The sequence below is a fragment of the Herpailurus yagouaroundi genome, unplaced genomic scaffold (assembly GCF_014898765.1).
Source record: "Herpailurus yagouaroundi ecotype Mexico unplaced genomic scaffold, PumYag 159, whole genome shotgun sequence".
Taxonomy (NCBI): Eukaryota; Metazoa; Chordata; class Mammalia; order Carnivora; family Felidae; genus Herpailurus; species Herpailurus yagouaroundi.
Genome location: NW_024412400.1, coordinates 68637697 through 68663064, shown reverse-complemented (window position 1 = coordinate 68663064; position 25368 = coordinate 68637697). Strand labels below are relative to the sequence as shown.

The 25368-nt window shown below is 37.1% G+C and overlaps 1 protein-coding gene across 7 annotated transcripts in view; it reads right to left on the bottom strand.

Moving 5' to 3' along the window:
• NAALADL2 (N-acetylated alpha-linked acidic dipeptidase like 2) overlaps positions 1 to 25368 on the bottom strand; it is a 1339397-nt gene that overhangs the window by 54791 nt on the left and 1259238 nt on the right. For all 7 annotated transcript variants that reach the window (XM_040480794.1, XM_040480792.1, XM_040480793.1 and 4 more), the window contains one exon: positions 6189 to 6282. In XM_040480794.1, the coding sequence (XP_040336728.1) occupies positions 6189 to 6282 (94 nt within the window). The remainder of the gene's footprint in view (positions 1 to 6188; positions 6283 to 25368) is intronic.

Genomic DNA, 25368 nt, shown 5'->3' with positions numbered 1-25368 from the left:
TGCAAATCTATCAAGACTTTGAACATATTGCGTGGAATGAGTTGTCCCAACAGCATATGTCGGCCTGGTGCCAAGATTGAACCAGGAGCTACTTTCAGGGCCATAGATGCTGCCACTGTGTTGTGTTTGCAACTACATGATCTGGTTATTGGTTGCTTTGGAAGAGTGAACAAAGACTTCCTAGAAGGAATTAAATTCATGTGTGGTTTATTTTTTATCAGTCTCCTCCTGAGGCAGAAAGTTGGAGTTGTACATTTAATAACACATGTGTGTTTAATTATGTTTTGGCTAAGCTGAGAAAATGAAAAAAAAAAAAAAACTTTAATGAAATTAATCAGTACGAGGGGAAGGGTACTTTATGTTCTATTATAAGCCAACATTAAAAGTGTCTTTAGGAGCACCTGGGTGGCTCAGTCAGCTGAGCACTCAACTGTTTATTTTGGCTCAGGTCATGATCTCACAGTTTGTGAGTTTGAGCCCTTTATCAGGTTCTGTGTGCACTTACAGTGCAGAGCCTACTTGGGATTCTCTCCTTCCCTCTCTCTCTGCCCATCTCCCACTTGCATACATACACACTCTTCCTCTCTCTCTCAAAATAAGTAAATACTTTTAAAAAAAATCTTTAAAAAAACTACTTTAAAGTTGTTGCCAGAGAGGCAACACTCATAGAAAAATGGATTGTAGTACTATCCTGTCATGGGCACAGGTTTTGTCCTAAAAATACACTTAAGGAAAAAAAATTCACAATACATTCAGCTATTACTAGGATGGGAAAGTAGGAAGATGATAGGAAGTGATTACCATATTTCAATCAATGTAATTACACATATAAAACAGGTATTGGGGAGCCTGGGTGGCTCAGTCGGTTTAGTGTCTGACTTCGGCTCAGGTCATGATCTCACGGTTTGTGGGCTTAAGCCCCTCATCAGGCTCTGTGCTGACAGCTCAGAGCCTGGACCCTGCTTTGGATTCTGTGTCTCCCTCTCTGTCTGCTCCTCCCCCATTTGCACTCTGTCTCTCTCACAAAAATAAATAAACATAATAAAAAATGTTTAATATAGGTACTAAAAAGAAAACTTTAAACCAAATTTGAATGAAGTATTCAGGGTAATGAAGGACATGATGACAAAGGGAAGCTGGTTTAAGGGGACAAACACTGATAATACAGAGACAACCAGATTTTGTTGCAGATTACCCTATTAAGAACTCCTGGTTTGAACAAGATTTGGAATGTCAATAAATGAAATACAATATTTAATATAGTTACATAGTCAGAGTCCATACAAAAATACACTAGGGATTGATATTAAACATAGTTTTAGGAAATTGTACCCAATGGATGGCCAATCTCTTACTGAATTTCTCTCAGTTTGAGCAAACAAGGTAAGCTATTTTTGAGAGAATGCTTTTGAGTTTAAGTCCTTGTCACACAAAACAGTTAGTTCCAGAAATGCAAGTTTGGGTCAAACCACTAGATATCTAACATGATTCAGAATTTCCATGGGAACTAAATCTTTTCTTGGAATTGTTTGGATTTTAGATGGATGGATTTGGAATTTTTTCAGGAGGGCACAGGGCCAGGTTGCTAGTATGCCCACACTTTACTATCTATAGGCCGGACAAAAGCTGGAATTGATGCTAACTAAAACCAAAATTGGAGACCGATAGGCTGAGGCCAAAAATCACACAAGTTATTTACTTCTTTAAGTTTTATTTATTTATTTTGAGAGAGAAAGTGAGTATGAGCAGGGGAGGGGCCAAGAGGAAGTACGAGAGAAGCCCAAGCAGGCTCTCCACTGTCAGCACAGAGCCTGACACAGGGCTTGAACCCACAAACCATGAGATCATGACCTGAGCTGAAATCAAGAGTCGGACGCTTAACCAACTGGGCCACACAGGTGACCCATGCAATTTATAAAGCGTATACTTATTTTTTTTCCTTTTGGGACATTCATCATAAATTACTCAGAAAGAAGAAATGACATCAGATGGATCTCAGTTACTTGTGACTGTAGAAAAGAACCAAAATGACAACTGAATATATGAAACTACAGATCTAGCGGAACAGCCTGTGCTTGCCTCGGTCACATCATCACCTTGAAATAACTATCCCTCCTTCCACAATGAAGTGATTGGTGCTAATGAATTATCAGAGCTAATAAAAAAATTAAAAAGTCAGCTAAGTTACCATTGTCAGTTTCTCAAGGAACAGGAGGAAATTCTGCCAACAACCATTTTACCTTTAGTGAGACAATCAGGAAGTGGCAACAAGCCACACAGATCGAAATTGTTTCCTGCTGAGTCTGGCTTTCACTAAATAAATGTGTACGTAGCCAGATCAAATGGAAATGACTTTTACTTTGTTTTGCCATTTGTAGTTTTTGCGATAATGGTAAATAATTAACATCCAGAATTCCAACAAAGAAAAATAGCAGATATTAACAGAAATCATCAGAATTACATAGCCATTGTTATTTTGAGGTGGTGTTTAAAACATTAAAAAGTAGAGAGAATGAGAAAGAGTAAATTTAGTAAGGTTATTAAGTGCATACTCCTTAGTCTGCTTCTAGGTTCAAGGGTATGGTTGTACTCATTTATTCTTGACACCTGCATTTGCCCCCTGCAAACTAGTACCAATGTCTTATGTGTGCAATTTTTTTGGACATACTTTTATTTGCCACAAGTACAGCTGAAGCATATCAGTAATCTTATCAGTCACTATTTACACTACATCTCTATGTAACCACATATAAATATTCATTCTCTAACTATTATGTGTTTGGCATTGACCAAATATTAAGAGCCAAGGTCACTCAGTCAAAATGAGCTTTCAAGACCATCCAATAAATCAACTCAAACAAATTATTCACTGGTAAATTATCCTTCTTTCTGGTGGTTGTGAGAACAGTAGAGAATGGTCTGCTGCTACTGTAAACTAGAGTAATAAATAAACAAGATGGCTGGTTGTCAAGGGGTAAAATTACACCGTTGAAAATGCAATTGGGTTTCAGAGACCTTTATACGTAAACTTTTTGCAGTAGGGAGAAACAAAATTTTATAGTTTAGCCTTGAAGGTCACTTTTTTGTAATAACTGTGATTGAGAACTTAAGACTAATCACTGCTAGTTGTCATAACAAAATAAAAATATATATAAACAATTAAAGTTTGTACTAAGCAGTAAAATTAGATGTCATTTAACGTGTAGCACATTACTCTATTTTACAAATAAGGTTATAACTAAAGTAGTTAAAATAGAACAGTTACATCAAATTGCCCACAATTTAGCAAACATTCGAATGGTCTTTTACTTTAATACAGAACAAACAATTTTGAATCATGATAACTAAAAGATAAAAATGTATAGCTTAAAGGTGACAAATTGCATCACTTTGATCAAATATTTATACTCAGGTCATAACAAAAGAATTTTATGCCTATATATCTATGTTCTTGACACATTTTGTTTTGTTTTGTTTTGTGTTTTTACTATGGGTATATCTTAAGTCTGGCCCACATTTTTCTGAGTGAAAGTAGCAAGGAAACCCAAGGAGTTTCACATCAAAAGAAACAAAACTCAAAAAAAACCAATAACCAAAGAAAAAGTTCTTTACCTATAGCAGAAGCAGACCAATGTATCAGCAAGAAGCCAAAATACTCCTGGCTCATCTGACTGAGCAACTTGATTTTGGGAGCTGTTCATCTAGACTTGGTAGCATCAGGCTGCAGTGGAAATCTTTGTAGAACGACTGTAGCTTCCCCCCAACCCCGTTGTACTGACATGCTTCAGATATAACTATTAAAGAAAGGATTATTAACCTGGCCTATTTTCAGAATATTTTCTGTACCCTCTTCTTTTAACCTAAAACCTGGCTCTTCCATAATGATACTGCTTCAGCCCCAGCCCTCCTAGGTGTGGTTCCTTCTCTCTTAACGCTTTGTACCACTAGCCCTAGAAAAACACTAGGAGGTATCACTGCTCATTCTTTGAAGATTTTGGCTCCTGGTTTAGTCACTTCCTCTTACAAGAATACTTCGATCTGAATTCTTGGCAATTTCAATACCCACATACTCTAGACTCTCCTTTCCTTAGCCTCTTTTCTTCTGCTGATTGCTTATCCCACTTCCATGGTCATGTCCTCTCCTGAACGCTGTCCTTACCAATATCTGAACTCTATGTATGATCACATTTTTAATAATCCCATTTGCTGGCCAGCAGCAAATGAGTCTTTTTAGCTCACTCAATTCTTTGATCTCACCATGAAGTAGTATTTATTGATCCTCCTTCCATTTTGTTCCCCCTCCTTTCTTTCATTTCCTCATTTTTATTCCATACCCAGTTTAGATACTTTGATCCACCCTCACGAGTGCTCCTGTGCACATACTCTCAGTTTTAACTTATCTAGGTCATTGTCCCTCTCTCATTAGAGCTCTAGCCTGATTAAATCCAACTATGTCAGTTCTATATCTGAATCACCAACTGAAGGCTGAATAATTGTACTGACTTACCTCATTAAAAATATATTATTTCTTGGGACACCTGGATGGCTCAGTTAGTTAAGCGGCTGATTCTTGATTTTGCCTCAGGTCATGATCTCATGGTTCGTGAGATCGAGCCCTGTCTCGGGCTCTGTGCTGGCAGTGAGAAACCTCTCTCTCTCTCTCCCTCTCTCTCTGCCCTTGCTCTTCTTACGCGTGTGCATGCATGCGCTCTCTCTCAAAAATAAACGAATATATATATATATATATACATATACATATGTATATGTATATGTATATATATATTTCTTCTGAGCTCCAATGCTGCCCAAAATATAGGCATACCTCATTTTATTGTCCTTTGTTTTACTGATTTTCACAGATACTACATTTCTTAAAATTGAAGGTTTGTGGCAACTCTGCATCAAGCAAATCTAAGATAGAAACTTGACAAAAGTGGAAAAGATGGAAACTATATAGAGACCAGCCTAAATATACCAAAAACAGAGCAATCCGAGGCTACTTCATATGGGAACAAATAACCCTAAACAGCTCAAGTGCTTTTAGGGTTTTACAGCCAATATAATAAAAGTCATAAGAATCACTGAGGGAGGAAAAATTGTGTCATAGTATTCTTCAGGTTAAGATGCAACCCCAGTAGTCAAAATTTAAAAAAAAAAAAAAAAGGAATTAAATTTTCAGAAACTTGAAATATTTGGCTGTTAAGAATAAATCATTTTCTTTCTTTTTTTTTTTTTTAATTTTTTTTAACGTTTATTTATTTTTGAGACAGAGACAGAGCATGAACGGGGGAGGGTCAGAGAGATGGAGACACAGAATCCGAAACAGGATCCAGGCTCTGAGCTGTCAGCACAGAGCTCGAAGCGGGGCTCGAACTCACGGACCGTGAGATCATGACCTGAGCCGAAGTCGGCCGCTTAACCGACTGAGCCACCCAGGCGCCCCATAAATCATTTTCTAAGAAAGAAAAAGAATAATCCATTTTGTAAGGATTACTGCTTAGGTATTTAGATAAAATAGTGAATTTTGTATTGAGAAGTTTATGTCTAAAAATCACACATAAATATCTGTCAATAAGATGTGTGACTCAAAAAGGAGGAGGGTGCATTCTTTAATTACAATACTGCCCTTTGTATTTGGTTAATAAAGAAAAATTATAAGCCTTGTTGAAAGATTTGTATGTAGATAAAGGGGAAATGAAGGTAATTATTAGAATTCTGCAGAAAGAGATCTATTCAAACATGAAGGGATTGAAATAGAAACTATGGAGATAATTCTCTTCTTGTCACCCTTAATCTAGGATGAGCCAACACTTTAGTGAAATGAAATGGGGCCCATACTTCAGAAATTAATCCCAAAGATTGATTTGGGTTGGCTTGATTTGGATTGATTTTGATTTGAATTTTATTTGAATTGATTGAATTTTAGATACAAACTTACTTACCTACTTATTTATTTATTTGGGAAAATACCTAAACTATATTTTTGCCATGCGGAAAATGATAACAGAAGTTCGAAATTACAAATCTCATATTTCCTCTAAGCCCTTCTCATGATAATCCTCTCTAAGAAGGGAGTCACTGCATTGCCATAGCTAATAATATAGCATATATTTTTATCCATTGCTTGTTAAATATTAGTTGAACCATCTTTCACTTGCTAAAATTATTGTAATTCAAAGAAAAATTACCTTTAAGACTGTTTTGAACTTCTATAGCTATATCAAGAGCATTAAAGGGCAGAACTGGTTCATTGGCAATTTGCAAAATCACTTCTCCCGAGAGCTGAAAGAAAAAAAAGATGGTAGCATTCAGTTTGAAGGGTTTTTGATTTGTTTGTTTTTCATTACTTCATGCATTCTTATATAACCACGGTAGTGAAACACATAGGGGAAAATATACTTTTATAAGATATCTTTTCCTTTTAAACTCTTTTTTATTTTCTTTTCTATAAAAAAAGAAAAAATCCTCATGGTATTTTTCATGTCTCAAAATAGTATGAAGGAATATAAAATTTTCCTCCTTTTTAAGCTAAAATATTAAGAAATATTGCCTTAATTGAAGAACTTGTAATATTTAAACTTAAAAAAATTCCTTATAAAGCAGTTCAGGAAGTCACACAATAAAACAAACAATAAAGAGAAATAAAACTGAAAATGAATATTTGGTTATGAGACTAAGTAAAACTCCAAATAAAATTAATGATCCATTTATTTCATTTAAAATATAATTTAGCCTGAACAAACTGATGGTTACCAGAGGGGAGATCGTTGGGGGTGGGGGGGAATGGGTGAAATAGATGATGGGGATTAAAGAATGCACTTGTTCTGATGAGCACCAGATGTTGTATGTAAGTATCGACTCACTAAATTGTACACCTGAAACTAATATTACAGTGTTGGTTAACTAACTGAAATTTAAATACAAACTTAAGAAAAGAATAAAATGCAGTACTGTTTTCATTTGGAACTAGAAAAATATATAATTTAGTCTAAAAAAATCCATTGAAATCTTAGTTACTGTTTTCCTTAATGGTTTATTTGATTTCTAATTACTTTTCCAAAATGTATCAAAACCAGTATCATGTATATATCTCTGAGGTCAATGTTTAAGTTGAGTTAAAATAATTGTAATGGCGTCCCCAAAACTCATACCTGGAATTTTCATACATGCACATCGCCCTTCTCCCTGCACCCGCATCATATTCCAAAACTATGTTTGGACACCAACACATGTACTACAGCTGAACTAGCATCTGCTTCATAGACTGAACAAGTCAAATGCATTCATATACATCTCAAAGGAACTTAGGGCTGGCTGCAAATGCCATTGTTACTCTCCCTCTCTCTAAACTGATATTGAATATTTACCTAGGCTTAACAAATGTCCCTACATCTCTAATAACCCTGACTCTTTCACACAGGGAAATGTGGCTGTGTTGATGTTATTAACATACTATGAAATGTTGTTAGTAAATGAAAATATTGTCTTGTGAAATTACACGGGGGAAAAGAGCACACTAACTTGAGACATTATAGAACACGTAAAAGAGACAACTTACAAGAAAGATATGATGTTAGATATTCAAATCTACATATCCAACAAGGGTCAAATTCCATTTAATATTTTAAAGTTATAATTCCCAGTTGTTTGCACAATTCATATCATGATAAAAACACAATTCAATTTTATCTTCTTCTAAATACTTGGAGAAATACATCTCTTAGAAATAAAGAGGGAGAAGAAACACTTTTGATGTCCTCTTATTTCTTTGAGATATTTTTCTCCCAAATGTAGCAACCACTTATTCCCAATGCCTAAGGTTTATTTGCAGAGTTTTATCCCCAGCATGGTGATCACAAAAATCCTGGGAAACTGCCTACTCTGATTATGCTGTTTTTCAGGGGAAAAGCTTTATCTGCAGTAGGTGGATATGACTTCTGTCTCCATTCCACCTCACTACATCCAAATCATGTAAGAAATGCTGATATTTGGAAATAAATTATTTGTAAAAAGGAATTTTTAAAAAAGATTAAGAAGCATTATAGTTCCTTTTTTCAATTTGCACTGGATAATAGAAACTACAGAACAGACATGTTTTGTTTACAGTTTTGGAATCTGGAAACCACACATCATAAAAGATTAAAATGAAAGAAGGTGGAGGGAGGAGAAAGGCAACTTCACTTTTTGCTGCTGGAGAAAGTTGTTTTGTTCTATTTTAAGAGTCATTTGGCAACTCAAACAACTGGAATATAAGCCAGCCACTTTGCTATTTGTCTCAAAAAGAACCTGACAACAAATACTGGGACTTTCTAAGGCACCTGGTCCATGATAGAATGTTTGGACTAAGTTGGGTTTATTTGCAGCTTCATAAGCAAGAGGGAGATTTGCGTAGGTCTTGCCATGAAGAAGAGATGAGTCAGACTCACACTCTTCTCATCCACTCTTTTTCAAGCAAGCCAAGGCAACATTCCCTTATATTTATATAAGGCCCCATTCTTTCCAAAGTGCTTTACACCTAAATATCTTACACAAAAACATCTAATTGAGTGATTCCTACATATCAGGTGAATGAGAAAAAAAAAACCCACTTTGAAATGTATAAGAAAGGCTGAGACACACTCTGACCATAAACACTACCACATCACACTAACATACAATTGGGAAAAACCTCATAACTCCCAATTTCTCCCTGAGGAGAAAAGGGTTTGGATCCAACATGAAGTGCTCTAACTTTTAAGACCTCCACCTGAGGCACAGGCACCCAAAACACCTAGCCCTAAAAGCCAATGAGACTAGGGTCCACAAAACCTACAAACCTATAGCAAACAAAGAAACAGCTTTTAAGGTGCTTGAGAGGACTTGTGAGTCCTCAGGGCTCACTGAAGAGGTAGCAAGCCCAAAATGCCTATATCCCAGTCATCCACTGAAAGAGGTCTATTAACTTATCTTAAAAGCAACAGCCCAAGAGTCAGGCTTCTAATTTAACACACATCTAAGGGCCAACTGCAATTCTCTGGAGATTGAGGAGGCTGGCAGGTGCCATTTTTGCATTCTCTCTCTGCCCTGCTCCAGGTCACCAGTGTCTCCCTGAAAGGAGCTTGAGCACATGTCTGGTGCCCAGTTTTTGTGGCTGCCTCCCAGAAGAGGCACCCTTGATTGCCTGGCTCTGATGGCCAGTGGGGCTTGACTTTTCAAGTTTGAATTCCCATAGGACTGTAGCAAACAAAGCAACACTTCTTAATCAGCTATCTCCTTAGGGCTCAGTGCAAAAAAGTGCAGCGAGAAATGCCAATCTCCCAGTCTTTCCTTGAAAGAGGACTATCTGCATACTTTAAAACTGCTGCCTGAGGGGTAGGCCTCTAATACAACATGCATCTAGGGACAGACAGATCTTCCCCAAAGAACAGGGAAGCCAATAGACTTGATCTTAGCATTCTTCCTGTAGCTTGACAACAGCAATATCCTCCTGGAAGGAGTTTATGTACATATATGGCACCCCAGCTTTTGCAGCTGCCACCCAGGGGAAATACTCCTTGATGGCCTGGCTATGGAGGCAAGTGGAGCTTGCATTCACAAGTTTCACAGGACTGTAGCCAACAAAGAAGGACTTCTTAACTGGCTATCCCTTTAGGGTTCAACACTAGGAAGACTATGGAAATGCCTGTCTCCTAGTCTTTCCTTGAAAGAGGTTTATTTGCATACTTTAAAAGGTTGCTGCCTGATGGTCTTGCTTCCAATTAGCCTGCATCTAGTTGCTGACTGAGATTCTCCTTTTTGGGACACTCACAGGTCTTGGCACATGCTCACTCAACTACTGTAAGCCAAATCACAAAGGTTTAAGCAACAAGCAAGAGCTAGGGCGAGGCTGAACAATGCAGTTTGCCTCCTATGTGAGACCATTCCATCAAAAATGAGAATGGCATTTGTTTTATCTAGTGCACAGGAAGAAACACAGGGAGTGAAGAAAAGTGAAGAAACAGGGAAATATTCTCCAAATAAAAGAAAAGATAAAACTCCAGGAATAGACTTTAATGAAATGGAGATACGTGATCTACCTGATAAAAAGCTCAAAATAATGGTCATAAATTTGCTCACCAAGATAAGGAGAACAATGCATAAAAAGTGAGAATTTCAATAAAGATAAATGAAATATTGAAAAAGTATAGAACAGAAATCATAGAATTGAAGAATACAATAACTGACCTGAAACATTCAATAGAGGGGTTCAACAGCAGACTAGAATAAGCAGAATAAAGGATTAGCAAACTCAAAGATACAAAATCGTATCATCAGGAGTATAAATAGAAAAAAAAAGAATAAAAAAGAGTGTAGGAAGCTTAAGAGATATCATCAAACAGATCAATACTCACATTATAGAGGTCCCAGGAGGAGAAAAGAAAGAGAAAGGGGGCAGAAAGTTTTATATATTTTTTTAATTTGAGTATAGTTGACACACAATGTTACATTAGTTTTAGGTGTACAGCATAGTGATTCAACAACTCTATAACCTTACCCTATGCTCACAAGTGTAGCTACCATCTCTCACCATACGACACTATTGCAACATCACTGACTGTATTCCCTACACTGTGCCTTTTATTCCTGTGACTTATTAATTCTGTAACTAGAATCCTGTATCTCCCACTCCCCTTCACCCATTTTGTCCATTATCCCAATCCCCTTCCCTCTGGTAACCAGTTTGTTCTCTGTATTTATAGGTATGATTCTGCTTTTGTTTGTTTATTCATTTATTTTTTAGATTCCAGATATGAGTGAAATCATAAGTAGTAGAAAGCTTATTTAAAGAAAAAATGGCTGAAAACTTCCCTAGCCTATAAGATCCAAATAAGACAAATCCAAAGAGAACCACACCAAAACACATTATAATTAAATTTTCAAAAGTTACAAACAAGAAGAGAATCTTAAAAGAAACAAATGAAAAACAACTTGTTCCATATAAGAGAACCTCCATAAGACCATCAGTACATTTTTCTGTAGAAACTTGGCAGGCCCTGAAAGACTGGGATAATATATTCAAAGTGCTAAAAACAAAACAAAACAAAACAAAACAAAACAACAAAAACAAAAAAGCCAACCAAGAATACTCTGCCCAGCAAATTAGTACTTCAGAATTGGAGAGATAAAGAGTTTTTCACACAAGGAAAAGCTGAAGTTCACCCCCACTAGACCGGTTTACAAGAAATGTTGAAAAGAACTCTTTAATCTGAAACAAAAGGATGATAATTAGTAATAGTAAAACATGAAAGGCTACATTTCACCAATAAAGATAAATATGTAGTTAAATCCAGAATACTCTAATTTTTAATGGTGGTGGGTAAATCACATAAGTCAAGTATGAACCAAAAGACAAAAATATTAAAAATAACTATGTTAAGTTTTTAATGTATATACAAGGTAAAGATGAAATTGGGCATCAAAAACATAATATGTAAGGGGTGTGGAAGTTAAAAGTATCAAGCTTTAGTATGCATTTGAATTTAAGTTGTATTCAGGTTAAAATAGATTACTATAAATATAACATGCTTTATATACATTTCATGGTAACAACAAAGGAAAAACCTATAAGAGATACACAAAATTAAAGATAGCAACTGAAGCATACCACTAGAGAAAATCATTAAATCATAAAGGAAGAAAGCAAAAGAAAAAGAAACAAAAGAACTATAAAACAACCAGAAAATAATTAACAAAATGGCAATAATAAGTCTATGCCTATCAATAAGTACTTTAAATGTAAATTGACTAGGGACACCTGGGTGGCTCAGTCATTTAAGTGTCTGACTCTTGGTTTCAGCTCATGTCATGGTCTCCTGGTTCCTGAAACTGGCTCTTCCCTGACAGTGTAGAGCTTGCTTAGTCTTCTTTCTCTCCTTTCTCTTTACCCCTTCCTCTCTCTCTCTCTCTCTCTCTCTCTCTCTCACTCTCAAGATAAATAAGTAAACATTTAAAAACATATATGTAAATGCACTAAATTCTCCAATGAAAAGACATAGAGTGGCTTAATAGATAAAAACACAAGACCCAGCTCTCTGTTGCTCACAAGACATTCACTTCAGCTTTATAAACACACCCAGCCTGTAAATTAATGAAGAGAAAATAATAAGTTTCATGTAAATGGAAACCCAAAGAAAGCAGAGGCAGCTTAACTTATATAAAAATAGAGATGGTAACAGGAGACAAAGAAAGTCATTATATAATGATAAAGGAGTCAATCCAACATGAGGATATAAAATTTGTAAATATTTATGCATTCAACACTGGAGCATCTAAATATATAAAGCAGGGACACCTGGGTGGCTCACTTGGTTAATCATCTCACTCTTGATTTTGGCTCAGGTCATGATCCCAGAGTCATGGGATTGAGTCCTACATTGGGCTCTGCACTGAGCATGGAACCTGCTTGGGATTCTCTCTCTTATTCTCTTTCTCTTTCTCTTTCTCTTTCTCTTTCTCTTTCTCTTTCTCTTTCTCTTTCTCTTTCTCTTTCTCTTTCTCTTCCTCTTCCTCTTTCTCTGTCTCTCTCTCTCTCTCCCCCTCTCCCCTGCTTACATGCTTTCTCTCTCTCTCAAATAATAAAATAAAATAAAATAAAATAAAATAAAAAAGCAAATATTAACAGACCTGAAGAGAGAAAATAGATAGCAGCAATACAGTAACAGTAGGGGGTTTTAATATCCCTTTCAACAATGGATAGCTCACCCAGACATAAAATCCCTAATGAAACATTGGACTTAAACTAGACATTTGACCAGATGGACCTCACAGATATTTACAGAACATTCCATCCAATAGTAGCAGAATATATATTCTTCTCAAGTGCATATGAAACATTAGCCACCAAAAATGTCTTAATTCAAGAAGATCAAAGTCATATCCAGCATCTTTTCTGATCACAATTGTATGAAACTAGAAATCAATGTCAAGATGAAAACTAAAATTCACAAATATGTTGAGATTTGGGGTGGCAAATTATCTCACTGGCTCAGGTGGCTGAAGTGCATGACATTGACAATTGCATGATCCTTGACAGCAAGAGCTGTATGGGGCCCTGAATGGCTGCAAGGGCTATTGGGCTTTTCAAAGGCAAGGGAACAGGGCATATGGTGGTGGTAGCCAGAGCCGGTGGTGTGCACATATGTGGCTATGGAGCTGGCTGCAGGTGCCTGCATAATGGCAAGGGCCAGCTGCAAGCACACACACATATTGGCAAGGGTGCTGGCCAGCAGCAGGGCCTGGGGCCAACTTTGGGTATATGAGCAGCTGCAGGACCTGGGCAATCAGTGCGTACCCAAGTGGCTGTAGGGGCTAGTTGCAGGCCAATGCACTTTGGAGGCTCTGGTAACAGGAGTCAGTGTCAGCAGCACTCAGGTGTGTACTACAAGGACTATTTGCAAGTGCCTGCAGCAGTAGAGGACTGTGACAGGGGTCAGGACTGGCTTCAGATACAGAAGCAACTATGGAGGGTTTGGCTGTCAGTGTGTACTCATGTGGCTGCAGAGGCTAGCCATAGGTGCACACACAGTAACGGCTGGTCATACAAATTGGAACCAGCTGTGTGCACATGCATAACTACAGAGGGACTAGTTGCTGGTACACAGAGGTGCAGGCCAGGGATAGGAGTAGGGTCAGGTCCTTTGTGTAGCTATAAAAGGTTAGGGCATCTGGTCATTCATTCTGCTCTATTTTGCTTGCAGTGAGAACTCTTTCTGGCTAGGCAGTTCTCTCTTGGCACTGAGCAGTGCTGACCTAGGTGACAGGATGTTGCAGGCAAAATGAAGTCGTTCTTCCTACTCTTTTTGTGTGGTTATTCACAGGTTATTTTGCTCTGCTATTTTGTTGAAACTCCTTAGGTGGGCTCCTGAGATCTCCCAGAGCTATTTTCATTCTTGGACAGCTGTCTAATATTTCTTTGTGGGAAGATGGGTGCCTGGATCTCCTGGTCTGTCATCTTGGTGACAACACATCCCTGAGCTATCTGAAATGCTATTTAATAACTTTACAATCACACAATCTTCTTAAGACCCTTATGTCCTTCTTTCTCAACTCTTCCCAGACCACCCTACCCCTGAGCAAAGGATAAAGAAAGAATGCATTGGAACAACAACAACAAAGTTGTTTTATAGTAGTAAAAGTCTTTAAAAAAATAAAGGATTATTATATAGAAAGATTAATTAATGAACCCACATTGCAAAGACCTTCTTCTCTCAGTAGGTAATATTGCTATTTCTAGAGTTATTGGTTTCATTGGTATCAGGCAAAATTAAATTGTTGAAAGATAATAATTACTAATCCAGCCTTCTTCTAGATTTTAAGGGTAATAAAGGCAAATCATATTTTGACATATAAAAGTTTCTCTCTTCAACATAAAATAATTTTAGGTATTTAAAGGTTTAGAAGACTGTTTTTAGAAATTTTAGAGGAAAATAAACATATAAACATACACACATGTAATTTTGGGTTAAAATTTGTAATAATATGTTGCTTTATTGCCTTGCAGAGAGGTATTTTTATACTCTCTGATTTTAGCAAAAATCTTTCCCTTATTCACCTGTCTAAAGGGAAAAAAAAGATATTTATTTACAAAACTGAAAATATTCCTATCTATGGTAGGAATATTCCCCCCCTCAATTATTTTATCTCATTGACAAGGATGATGACTGTATTTGCTTTGAATGAATTTATTTAATTTATTAACGTTGGAAAAAATAGATTTATTAAAGCAATACCAATACCATAGTTCCATAATGTATTTTTTTTAGTTACAGGTAGAGATGTTCAGTAAATATGTTATTTGTTCTATGTTTATAATTCCAAATTACAACAACCATGGTTTATGCCTTATACTTAAGCTGTAAGTTCAACTATCATTGTGGGATTGTTTTTATGTCCTTGGCCAGGCTTAGGGTGCAATATAGACCCACTCTAGAAGGTAGTGCTGTGAGATAATTATAGCACCTATTTTATAGGTTAGTGTGAGAAAGAAATTGAGAGACTGAGTTGCTATGGCATGGTGTGACATAATATGACAAATAGTAGATGAATCATGAACCATCTCACTAGTATATATTGAGTTTTTTATTGCGTGATCATCGCTGTACTACTGGGAGAAAAGAGAAATATAAGACTTACTTTCCTGATAGAGACAAGTTATTTCACTTTCACAAAATTGGAAAAGAAGTTAACAGTAGAAAATTTAGTAAACATGAATCTTTTGTTTCCTAGAAAGCACCATTTTCTATTCCACTTTAAACCATACCATGGGATTCTGCCACATGTACATATTTTGGGCTCAAGATACTCGAGTGTAAAAGGGGCTAGATATTCCAGAAGAAAGTAATAAAATGAGCAAAAACCTTGAGACAGAAATAAACACAGATTTTTAGAAAAACTTGAAGAGACCAGTGTAACTGCAGTAGAGTTCTTGGTTAGTGGAAGTAAGTTTGCATGCGGGGTATAGGGCAAGGAGTCAGAAAACCCTAAAACTCAACTAAGGTATATGGCCATGATTCAGTGATCTGTAGGGAGTCCTTCTCCATTCCCTTAATGCTCAAACCAGAAGCATTGTCTAATAAATTATGGTCTGGTGAAAGTCGTCATAACATGATTTTGTGGTGTATGGTGCTATTATGTTCATCCTGAAGTGACCTGACTCTGATTTATGCCACTTTATAGTAGAAAACCCCCAACTTAGCAACAGACACTTTGTGAATAACAAACCTCGGACAGCCAGCTATGGACAAGGAGATTCAAAAATCTCCCTGGAGGTGAGCAGAGCAAGAAACAGCCTTTCAGTCCTCAGGATTACTTTCCAAAACTGATGTCAGCAGAAGAAAGAAAGCAAGGATGTACTCCTGACATACCCAGACAATTTTGCCAGCAAAAGGAGAAATTAAGTGGTGCTACATGATATTGGCACAATCTATGGATACCCCTAACATGCTAAAATTCAGTTTCAAGATTCTTATTACCTGTCATCTGAAATACTCCACAAACTCCCTAATTTATCTAAATGTCTGCCTCTAACCCAAGTCTCCCCATGATAGAAAGAGCTATGCATCTCTTTATTCAAAATATATTCTTATGCACCCCCAAACAGACCTGCTGTTTTCCTTAGCTAGGAAAGTTGATGGTATGCAACCCTCGACTCAAAAACCTATGATCTGCCAAGTCTATTTATAGAAAACAATTACTTGAAAACAAAACTGTCTTAGAAAATCAAGGACTTCTATATATTGCCCACAACTATCAAAGTATACCACTTCAGACCAAACTCACAACACAGAAACCAGTGCACAAAACTTCCATGCCACAACTGTTCCCTTGGTGCTAACAGAGACAGTCGTGTTAAGAGTTGACATGTGATAGTCCACACTCAGTCACCTTTGAAGGGAGCTCCAGTTTTTGAAGGTTGGTTTTAGGGCTTCTTTCTGTGGAGAGGTTTTGATAAGATGTTTAGGAGGTCTGGGGGCCCCTGGGTGGCTCAGTTGGTTAAGCATCTGACTCTGGCTCACGTCATGATCACAGTTGGTGAGTTCAAGCTCCACATCGGGCTCTGTGCTGACAGCTCAGAGCCTGGAGCCTGCTTTGAATTCTGTCTCCCTCTCTCTCTCTCTTTGCCCCTCCCCCACTCACACTCTGTGTCTCTCTGTCTCTCAAAAAATAAACATTACAAAAAAATTTTTTAAAGGATGTTTAGGAGGTCAGGCCAAAGACCTGTGTTTACTGTTCTGTACACATACTCATGAAGTTCAATAGTAGTAGGAGAGAGGGATAGGAAAGTTGCTGTGGCATTCCTAAGCTTCCAAAAAAGAAACGTTTCAAAATCCCACCCTTTCCTTCTTAAGATTTCAAAGACATTAAAATAGTTTGATGAAGTGAGGTCATCTCAAATGAAGTTACCTGGTAGCAAAGGATTTCAAAAATCATTGAAGAATTCCAAAAGCTACTGGGAGGGAAATTCATTTTAAGGAGGAAAAGGATTTTAACCAGGGAAAATATATGGTATATTTGGTTCCTAAAACTTGAGGCTATTATTAGGAACTCCCTGTGACAGATCCTGTCTGGATCATGGGCCTTGGACAGAGAAAGTATGTGTGAACTTAAAGACCTATGATAAGCAAACAGTGGTAAAACTTGGGAACCCAGCATCATGCAGTGGGATGCCCATAGATACATACTGCTGGAGGAGAGAGAATCCTTTTCTCTCCAGTACCCTGAGAAACTGCTGTTTCAGTCATCACCTTGCCCCCTACAACTACTAAGAGCTGAGCATGAATTCTGGGACATCTAGTTTGAGGGCTGGCCTGTGCTTTCACTACAGAATGTCCGCACCTGAAGATCATGCAAAAACTCTTTGCATCCCTGGGGACAATGAGGGCAAATTGATGGACTATGGCATAAAGAGAAGGTGGCATAAACAGGGTATGTCTCCACAGTAATTTAATTTGATTATTAAATAGATGGGCAATTTTTTTTTGACACACACTAACCACCTGCAAATGCCAGGACATTAAAGAACTAGGAAGACAACCTCTGCTAGCAAGGAAGTGATTGGCTAGGAATACAAACTCCTTAATTCTAATTTTTTTTAATGTTTACTTATTTTTGAGAGAGATTGAGACAGAGTGTGAGCAGGGGAGGGGCAGACAGAGAGGGAGATACAGAATCTGAAGCAGGCTCCAAGGCTCTGAGCTATCAGCACAGAGCCCGATGTGGGGCTCAAACCCACAGGCTGGGGGATCATGACCTGAGCCGAAGTCAGATGCTTAAGCAAGTGAGCCACCTGGGTGCCCCACAAACTCCTAATTCTAATCCTCCTTTCCAGCCTTTTCTCCTGCTGTAAGCCTTATCTCCTCTCTAGGTTCTCAACCTAAATTCTGACCGCACTACCCAGAATTTGCCATGAGCCATACTTGGGGTTCTCTCAGAAATAGACTGTGAGACAAAACCTGAGTACAAGTGGTTCACTGACATGTGAGGTAGCAGAATGAGAGGCAAGACAGAGAAGACAGCCAATAGAAGGCATTTTATTAAGTCAGCAGTCACCATGTGTGATTGGAATGTAATCCCACTGGGGAAAACCCGAAGGCCAGAATAAAATGGGTTCCTCAGAATTTTCTAAGGTTGCTTCATGGAGGTATTAAGTCTTTAGCTCTTCTGGACTCTTGTACACTGGCAGGTCTCCCTGGCAAACTTCAGGAAGAGATGGAAATGTGTTGCTAAAATAGAACGCTTCCTTTCTTTGCCTAGACCACAGAAGTATCTGATAAAAGTTTTTTTCCCCCCAATGGTAAAATATCTTTCCTTTTTTAGTGAATGTCATCACTCATCTGTTATTAAATTATAGCAGTAAAAATATATTTACAGATTAATTTGGAAATGATCAAGTCTGTTTGCTGGGAGCTTTGGTAATTCTTTTTTAGTACATGTAGTCATAATTTTGACTTTGTACTACAGTTGTATCTTCTGCTAGCATATTGTTGTTAGAGGAAAAAACCCAGTTAGTATTTCTTAGCACATTGGAGAAAGACACTTTACCAACTCTTCTATCATGTTTATTAGTTATTTGCATTGAACTACATATATGCTCATTGACAAATTAAAAATTAAGCATCTTTATTATATATCACTAACTTTAGCCCAATGTCAACAATAATAATAACTGCAATAGCAACTAAACATTTATGAGCTTTTGCCGTATGCCAGGCATTTTTTTCTAAATTTTTCCCATGAGTTAATCCATTCAGTTCTTACAATAGTCTTATTTTATTTTGCAGATGAGAAAACAGAAGTACTGCTCGGTGAAGTAACTCTCCCAGAGCCACTTAGGTAGTACATGCTATTCTGAGACTTAAGGCCAGGCATTCTGGCTGCAGAATCTGGACTCTTATACTAAATTGCATCTTTTTCTTTCCTTTCCAGTCCCTCTCCTAATTTTAACAAATCAGGAATGGCCACAGAGACAACATTTACCAAATCTGCATGTATGATTCTAAAGAATAATTAAGGGCTAATTACACCTATCAGGCACATTTACTATCAAGATGGCAAGTGGTCCTATCGGGAATTATAATTTTTATACAGAAACTAGAAAAATGAATGTAGAGATTCATGAAGCAAAGAAATTCTCCGAAATGCCGAGTAAATCAAGTATTTTTATCATTTTTCTTACAATAAACATCATTGATTAAATCTAAAATACACCTGGAAAACTGGAGGTAATCAAGTGGGAGGGTCAGCTGGTCTGCATAATGATTGATATTTATCTATCTTAGGATAGATATCTATCTTAGGAGGCCATAGACTATTATTACTCCAAGTTTAAGTTCTTTGAACAAGGTTCAGGGAAAATACTTAAAAACTAATATGAATACTTGCCAAATGGTTATCAGTGATCACCCATCCATCAATATCCATATTGCTTAAGGGAATTTATAATATAAAATACATATTTAGAGGGCACTGTCTATGTGTCAGAGACTGTGTTAGGTACTGGGAATTTCCAGGCTGCTCATATGAGAGGAAACAGATATTGACTATAATTATTAAATGGTTAAATGAGGGTGATGTGAAAGGATATATGCGAAGGATATATGCGATGTGAAAGGAGTCCTACTGCATCTGAGAGGATTAGGAAAGGCTTCCTTGGAAAAACTTCTGTGGGGAAATCACTGTGTTAGGCTGTCTATCATACAAGAAAAAAATGAGAAACAGATTTGGTACAAAGCACATCATTTTACATGAGTGCACCTAAGGTTGCTTAGTTGGACTTACACATCTTTAGACAACAATAAAATCAAAATGTTAAAAATGTGTGTTATTATTTATCTTATATGTGTTTCATGACAGTATTTTCTAAAGGAAAAGGTGTATCTTTGAGTAGACATAGTTCCCCCTAACTGCCCTCATATCACAACCAGAACAGAAATCAAGTTCTCTGTTGTTGCAGAAACCACTGTAGCTTTGAGGTGGCACAAAGAAGGTAGAGGTTGTTTATTTTTAAAAGGGTAATTGTGCATTTATTCAATCGTGTACTTGGTAAATTATCCAGAGTAATTAATCATAGAGAGAAAGATTAGAGAATTGATTAAGCAGAGTTTGTAATAATGCTAGAGAAAACACATCAAATATACATAATGCAATGAAACAGAAGAGGCCAGTGATTTCCTATTTATAGTGTTTTTAGAGACTGCATTTTCAGACCACGAGGCTGGATTTCTGTACATGCAAAATAATGTGGTTTTAGTTTGCTCTTTAAGAATTTGATAGAACAGTGCTTTATTAAAGCATAAAGATAACATTTATTCTTAACACCCAGTCATAAAACAAAGTATATTTTGGTTATAATGGATTCAAGCACATATGAAGTCAATTATTTAGTTATTTGACATATAAAGTCACATATTTAGTCAATTATGTAGATCAATATTAGCATTTTGATATAAATTGTTAATGTAATTATTTCCTTCCTTATGTCCCCGTTGAAAAACCAACAAAAAATAAAGTTCTCTTCTACTATAAGTTTGAGCATCTGATAAAATTTTGTTTCTCTAAAAATATTTTCAGAATATTGTTCCATTTTTTACAAAAATACTAATATAGAAAAGTGATGACATCATGTTTCTATATTATGGATGCAGTAAAGGCAATGGTGGTGGGTAGAGATATGAGAATGAAAATAAATAAACAGATTGTTCTTTTGAACTTGCTACTTCTCTCTAGAGATACTTTCATAATGGCCAAACTATATGTGACCCTTACTGTAGGCAATTATACTGTTAATGCAGTTCTTTTCTGGCTGTAAATGCACTAAATGTTTTTTTAGACTGCATCCCACGGAGAGTTGAAAATTTAAAAATAGTAAAAGAAACACAATGGCTTTAGATTCTTTGATGTGTGATTATATTCATGACAAGTTTCTTACATCAACCAACCTTCTCTAAACTAGATGCTACTGCTCACTTGAATGCAAAAATACATATGCAAATAAGGAAGCACACAAACAAACAAACACACTTATCCAGCTCTAGATTTTTCATGAGTTCTCTTTTCTTCTTTGCATGTTGCTGATGCAGAGGACTGTTACAGCGTCTTCCTTTTCAAACATCCCACGATGTCCCACAGAATAACACAGACCAAAGAATTCAGAATTTTTTTTAAACATTATCATTCACCAGTTAATCAGTACAACATGATCCTTAATGTTATAATCAATTTTAGAACACTTTATCTTAGAGATATTTATTTTGAAGAAGTACTTGTAAAGCACCTACAATTCAAGATTCCTGGGATAAATGCTAAAAATGTGAAGCAGTTCTTACAATTAAGGGGCTTATAGGTTGGAATCCAAGATATTAGCAAAGGAAAACAAAGAATGTATGACATGGTGCATCCAAAGGATCAAATTAGTAAGAAAACAGTGGTCACTATGGACAGCAATAGTCCCAGAATACTTCTTATAGATTTTACTTCTGTTGGACTATAAAAAAGGATAGTCTAAGGAGGTGGTAAGAGTTGAGGGCAGTCCTTTCAGCAAGATGGGCAGGCATTTTTTTTAATGTTTATTTACTTTTGAGAGAGAGAGCATGAGCCAGGGAGGGGCAGAGAGAGAGAGAGGGGACAGAGGATCCGAAGCAGGCTCTGCACTGACAGCAGTAAGCTGGATGTGGGGCTTGAACTCACTAACCATAAGATCATGACCTGAGCTAAAGTTGGACACTTAAACGATTGACCCACCCAGGTACCCTGAGCAGGCAGGTTTAAGTTCAGATTCCAACCACTGGGTAAATCAGTTTTGAGTGGAAGAAAGACTTTTTTAAAGGAGAAAAGAAAGATGAAGTTAGAGAAGTAAACTATATTGTGAGAGATCTCTTTCCTTGTCAACAAGTTCCTTATTAAATGAGAAAATACTCCATTTAAACTGAGAGGTCTTAACAAAAAAAAAATTTTAGAAGAACACTATGTAATTATTATAAATTTTAGAAGAACACTATGTAATTATTATAAATTAATTTAGAAAAAGACATGCTATTCTATGTAATGGGCCAAAGAAAGTCTGATCTGGAAGAGTAAAGGTAAGGTTTTCATTCCTGCACATCATTTGGTAATTGGTAATTTGTCCATATCACCATTATCAAAAATTATAATGTCTGAATGCATGTTGCTGAAAACACAACAGCTTACAGTTTAGAATGTATATTTAGATATAGTTCCACTTCTGTAGCCCTTGGTTTCCTTATTTGTAAAAACTACTTTCTAAAAAAAATTTTTTTAGATTTATTTATTTTTGAAAGAGAGAGAGCACAAGCAGGGGAGGGGCAGAGAGAGAGGGAGACACAGAATCCAAAGCAGACTCCAGGCTCTGAGCTGTCAGCACAGAACCCGACATGTGGGGCTCAAACTCACAAACCAGGAGATCATGACCGGAGCCGAAGTGGGACACTTGACTGACTGAGCCACCCAGGTGCCCCAAAACCTTACTTTCTAAAACCCCATCACAACATTCTCTTGAATTTTTAACATGTGGTTGGTTATTAAGGGGTATTGAGAATGTTGAGGGACCAATCTAATAACAAAAGTTGGGGGCTGGCTTAATGTGACACTTTTTTTTGGACCCTGAACTGGATTTTACCAATTGCCATATTTTGCTATGACAAACTCCATGTTTTGTATGCAACTCATTTCTATGGATTCTGTGCACTGAGAAGTCCCTTCTACAAGTGGGAGGATTGTAGAAAGGCCAAGGCTTAGCAGAGCCTGACCCTAATTGCTGACCGAAAAGTGGAGAGAGATATCTTTGCACAGGCTTCAGGAATCCTGCTTTCTTTGCTTTTTGCATTTTGTGTGATCCCAATATTTTTAGTTTCTCAGAGAAAATAGGAATATTCTACTATCCACTGTATACAAAGTGTCTTCTCACTCTTTGAAAAAGAAAAACTAGTCCAATAAATAGGTGATATGGTAAATTTATGGTTTTCACACATTCCAAAGAAGAATACAGGAAGGAGCAAGTATTCATTGAAAATCTACTATGTGCCAGACCTTTCATTAGAACTGTGGGGGTGCCTGGGTGGCTCAGTTGGTTAAGCTTCTGACTGTTGATTTCAGCTCAAGTCACTATCTCACAGTTTGTGGGATGGAGCCCTGCCCGGGCTCTGTGCTGACAGAAAGGAGCCTGCTTCAGATTCTCTCTCCCTCTCTCTCTGCACCTCCCCTGCTCATGACACATCTCTCTTTCTCTCCCTCTCTGAAAATACATGATTTTATTTGATGCTACTGACAAACCTGCCAGATTTCATTGAATCCTACCATCAAATTCTGCCAACAGACATTAAGCAATGATGACAATAATCGGAGCAAGGTAGATTGGAGCAAGGTTGTGAAGCATCTAGTAAGTTACTGTAAGGAATTTGGACTCTGTATTGCAGAGCAGAATATCTCACTATCTGGTCCCTGTTCTATCTGCATCAGAAGTGCTGGTGAAACATTTTAAAATAAAAATTCTCAAACATGACTCCACCCCATCACAGGTGTGAGCATGGCGGGCGCGCACACACACACACACACACACACACACACACACTTTCCTCAGTCAAATCGCATAGAGACTCAGAAATTCACCAGTGTAAAGTAACCACTCCTGGGGTACCTGGGTGGCTTAGTGAGTTAAATGATTGACTTCAGCTCAGGTCATGATCTCCAGGTTCTTTTATTTTTTAATGTTTATTTTATTTTTGAGAGTGAGAGAGAGCAAGGAGGGGAGGGGCAGAGAGCCAGTGAGACAGAGGATCTGAAGCAGGCTCTGTGCTAATAGCAGAGAACCCCATGCGGGGCTCCAACCCGAAAACGGTGAGATCATGACCTGAGCCAAAGTTGGATGCTCCACCAACTGAGCCACCCAGGTGCCACATGATCTCTGGGTTCTTGAGTCCAGGCCACACATCAGACTCTTTGTTGTCAGCTTGGAGGCCACTTTGGATCCTCTGTCCCCCTCTCTCTGCCCCTCTCCCTTTCATGCACACACACACACACACACACACACACACACACACACTTTCTCTCTCTCTCTCTCTCTCAAAAAATAAATTAATAAGCATTAAAAATGTTTTAAAAAATAAATAAAATAAGCACCCCTGATGATTCTCAGGTGGTAGATGGATCAGACTTTGAGAATCAGCACAGAAGATTCCAATAAAGGATGTTTGTGTGGGGAACTGCCATAATAAGATTTATATATTTCTATAAGTATATATTTCATAATGTTATCAACCTTTTGTATGCATTTAAAATTTAAGTATGAATAAGATGTCATAATTGTTTTATGGCAAAGTACATACATAAATAAGGGAGTGCATAAGAAGACATTCAGCCTGAGAACAAAGCAATTATGGCAATACCAAAAAGTTTATCAACACATTCAGGTAATTATTAACAATGGAAAAATGTATTATGTAATAAAAATATAGGTCTCTTCACTTAAAATACCGATTACTTATTGGAAAACAGGATCAGAAAAGGCTACACTTATTGTGCCTGTTTTATTTTCCATTTCATATATGATAAGTTACTAACAATATATCATTTTTAAAGGGGACAGGGTATCCACTACCCCCATTCAACTTATTTAGAAGATTGGGGATACAAACTGGGTCATGCTGTAATGAACTATCTCATATATTTAGACAGATTAAAAAGTGCCTGGGTTTTATTATCTCAGATCTGTATTTGCTATTCATGTAATAAACAAGAGAGTTTTATTTTTTCTCATTTCTTAATGGAAAAAATTAATTGCTGGGCAATATACCCTTGTGAAATACATAATTTATATATACATTTATAAGTAACAAAACTAATCCCCAAAGGTCAAACATTTTACATAAATTCATGGAGCAGCAAATGATGAAAGAAATCTTGGCTGTCTGATCTTATCACCTCAATTTGGAGATAAGGAAATAGGGGCTGAAAATTGAAATGATTTGCCTAGTATCACACAGCTGTTTTGAGGCAAAACTAAAACTGGGATTAAGATCTTACAACTCTTAATGTATTGGATTTTACACAGTAAAATGCTAGAAATAGAACACAAATTTGTGCATGTGTGTGTGTGTGTGTGTGTGTCTGTGTGTGTGTGTGTGTGTGTGTGTGTGTGTGAGAGAGAGAGAGAGAGAGAGAGAGAGAGACAGACAGACAGAGAGAGAGACAGAGACAGAGAGACAGAGAAAGAGAGAGTAAAATATAAGATGGGAAATTTGGTAAACACACCATATACACTAAAAGTACACAAATGGTAGTGGACATGAAATTTGGCCTGTGTGTTATCATGGCATATCCATTACAAGGCATTTAAAT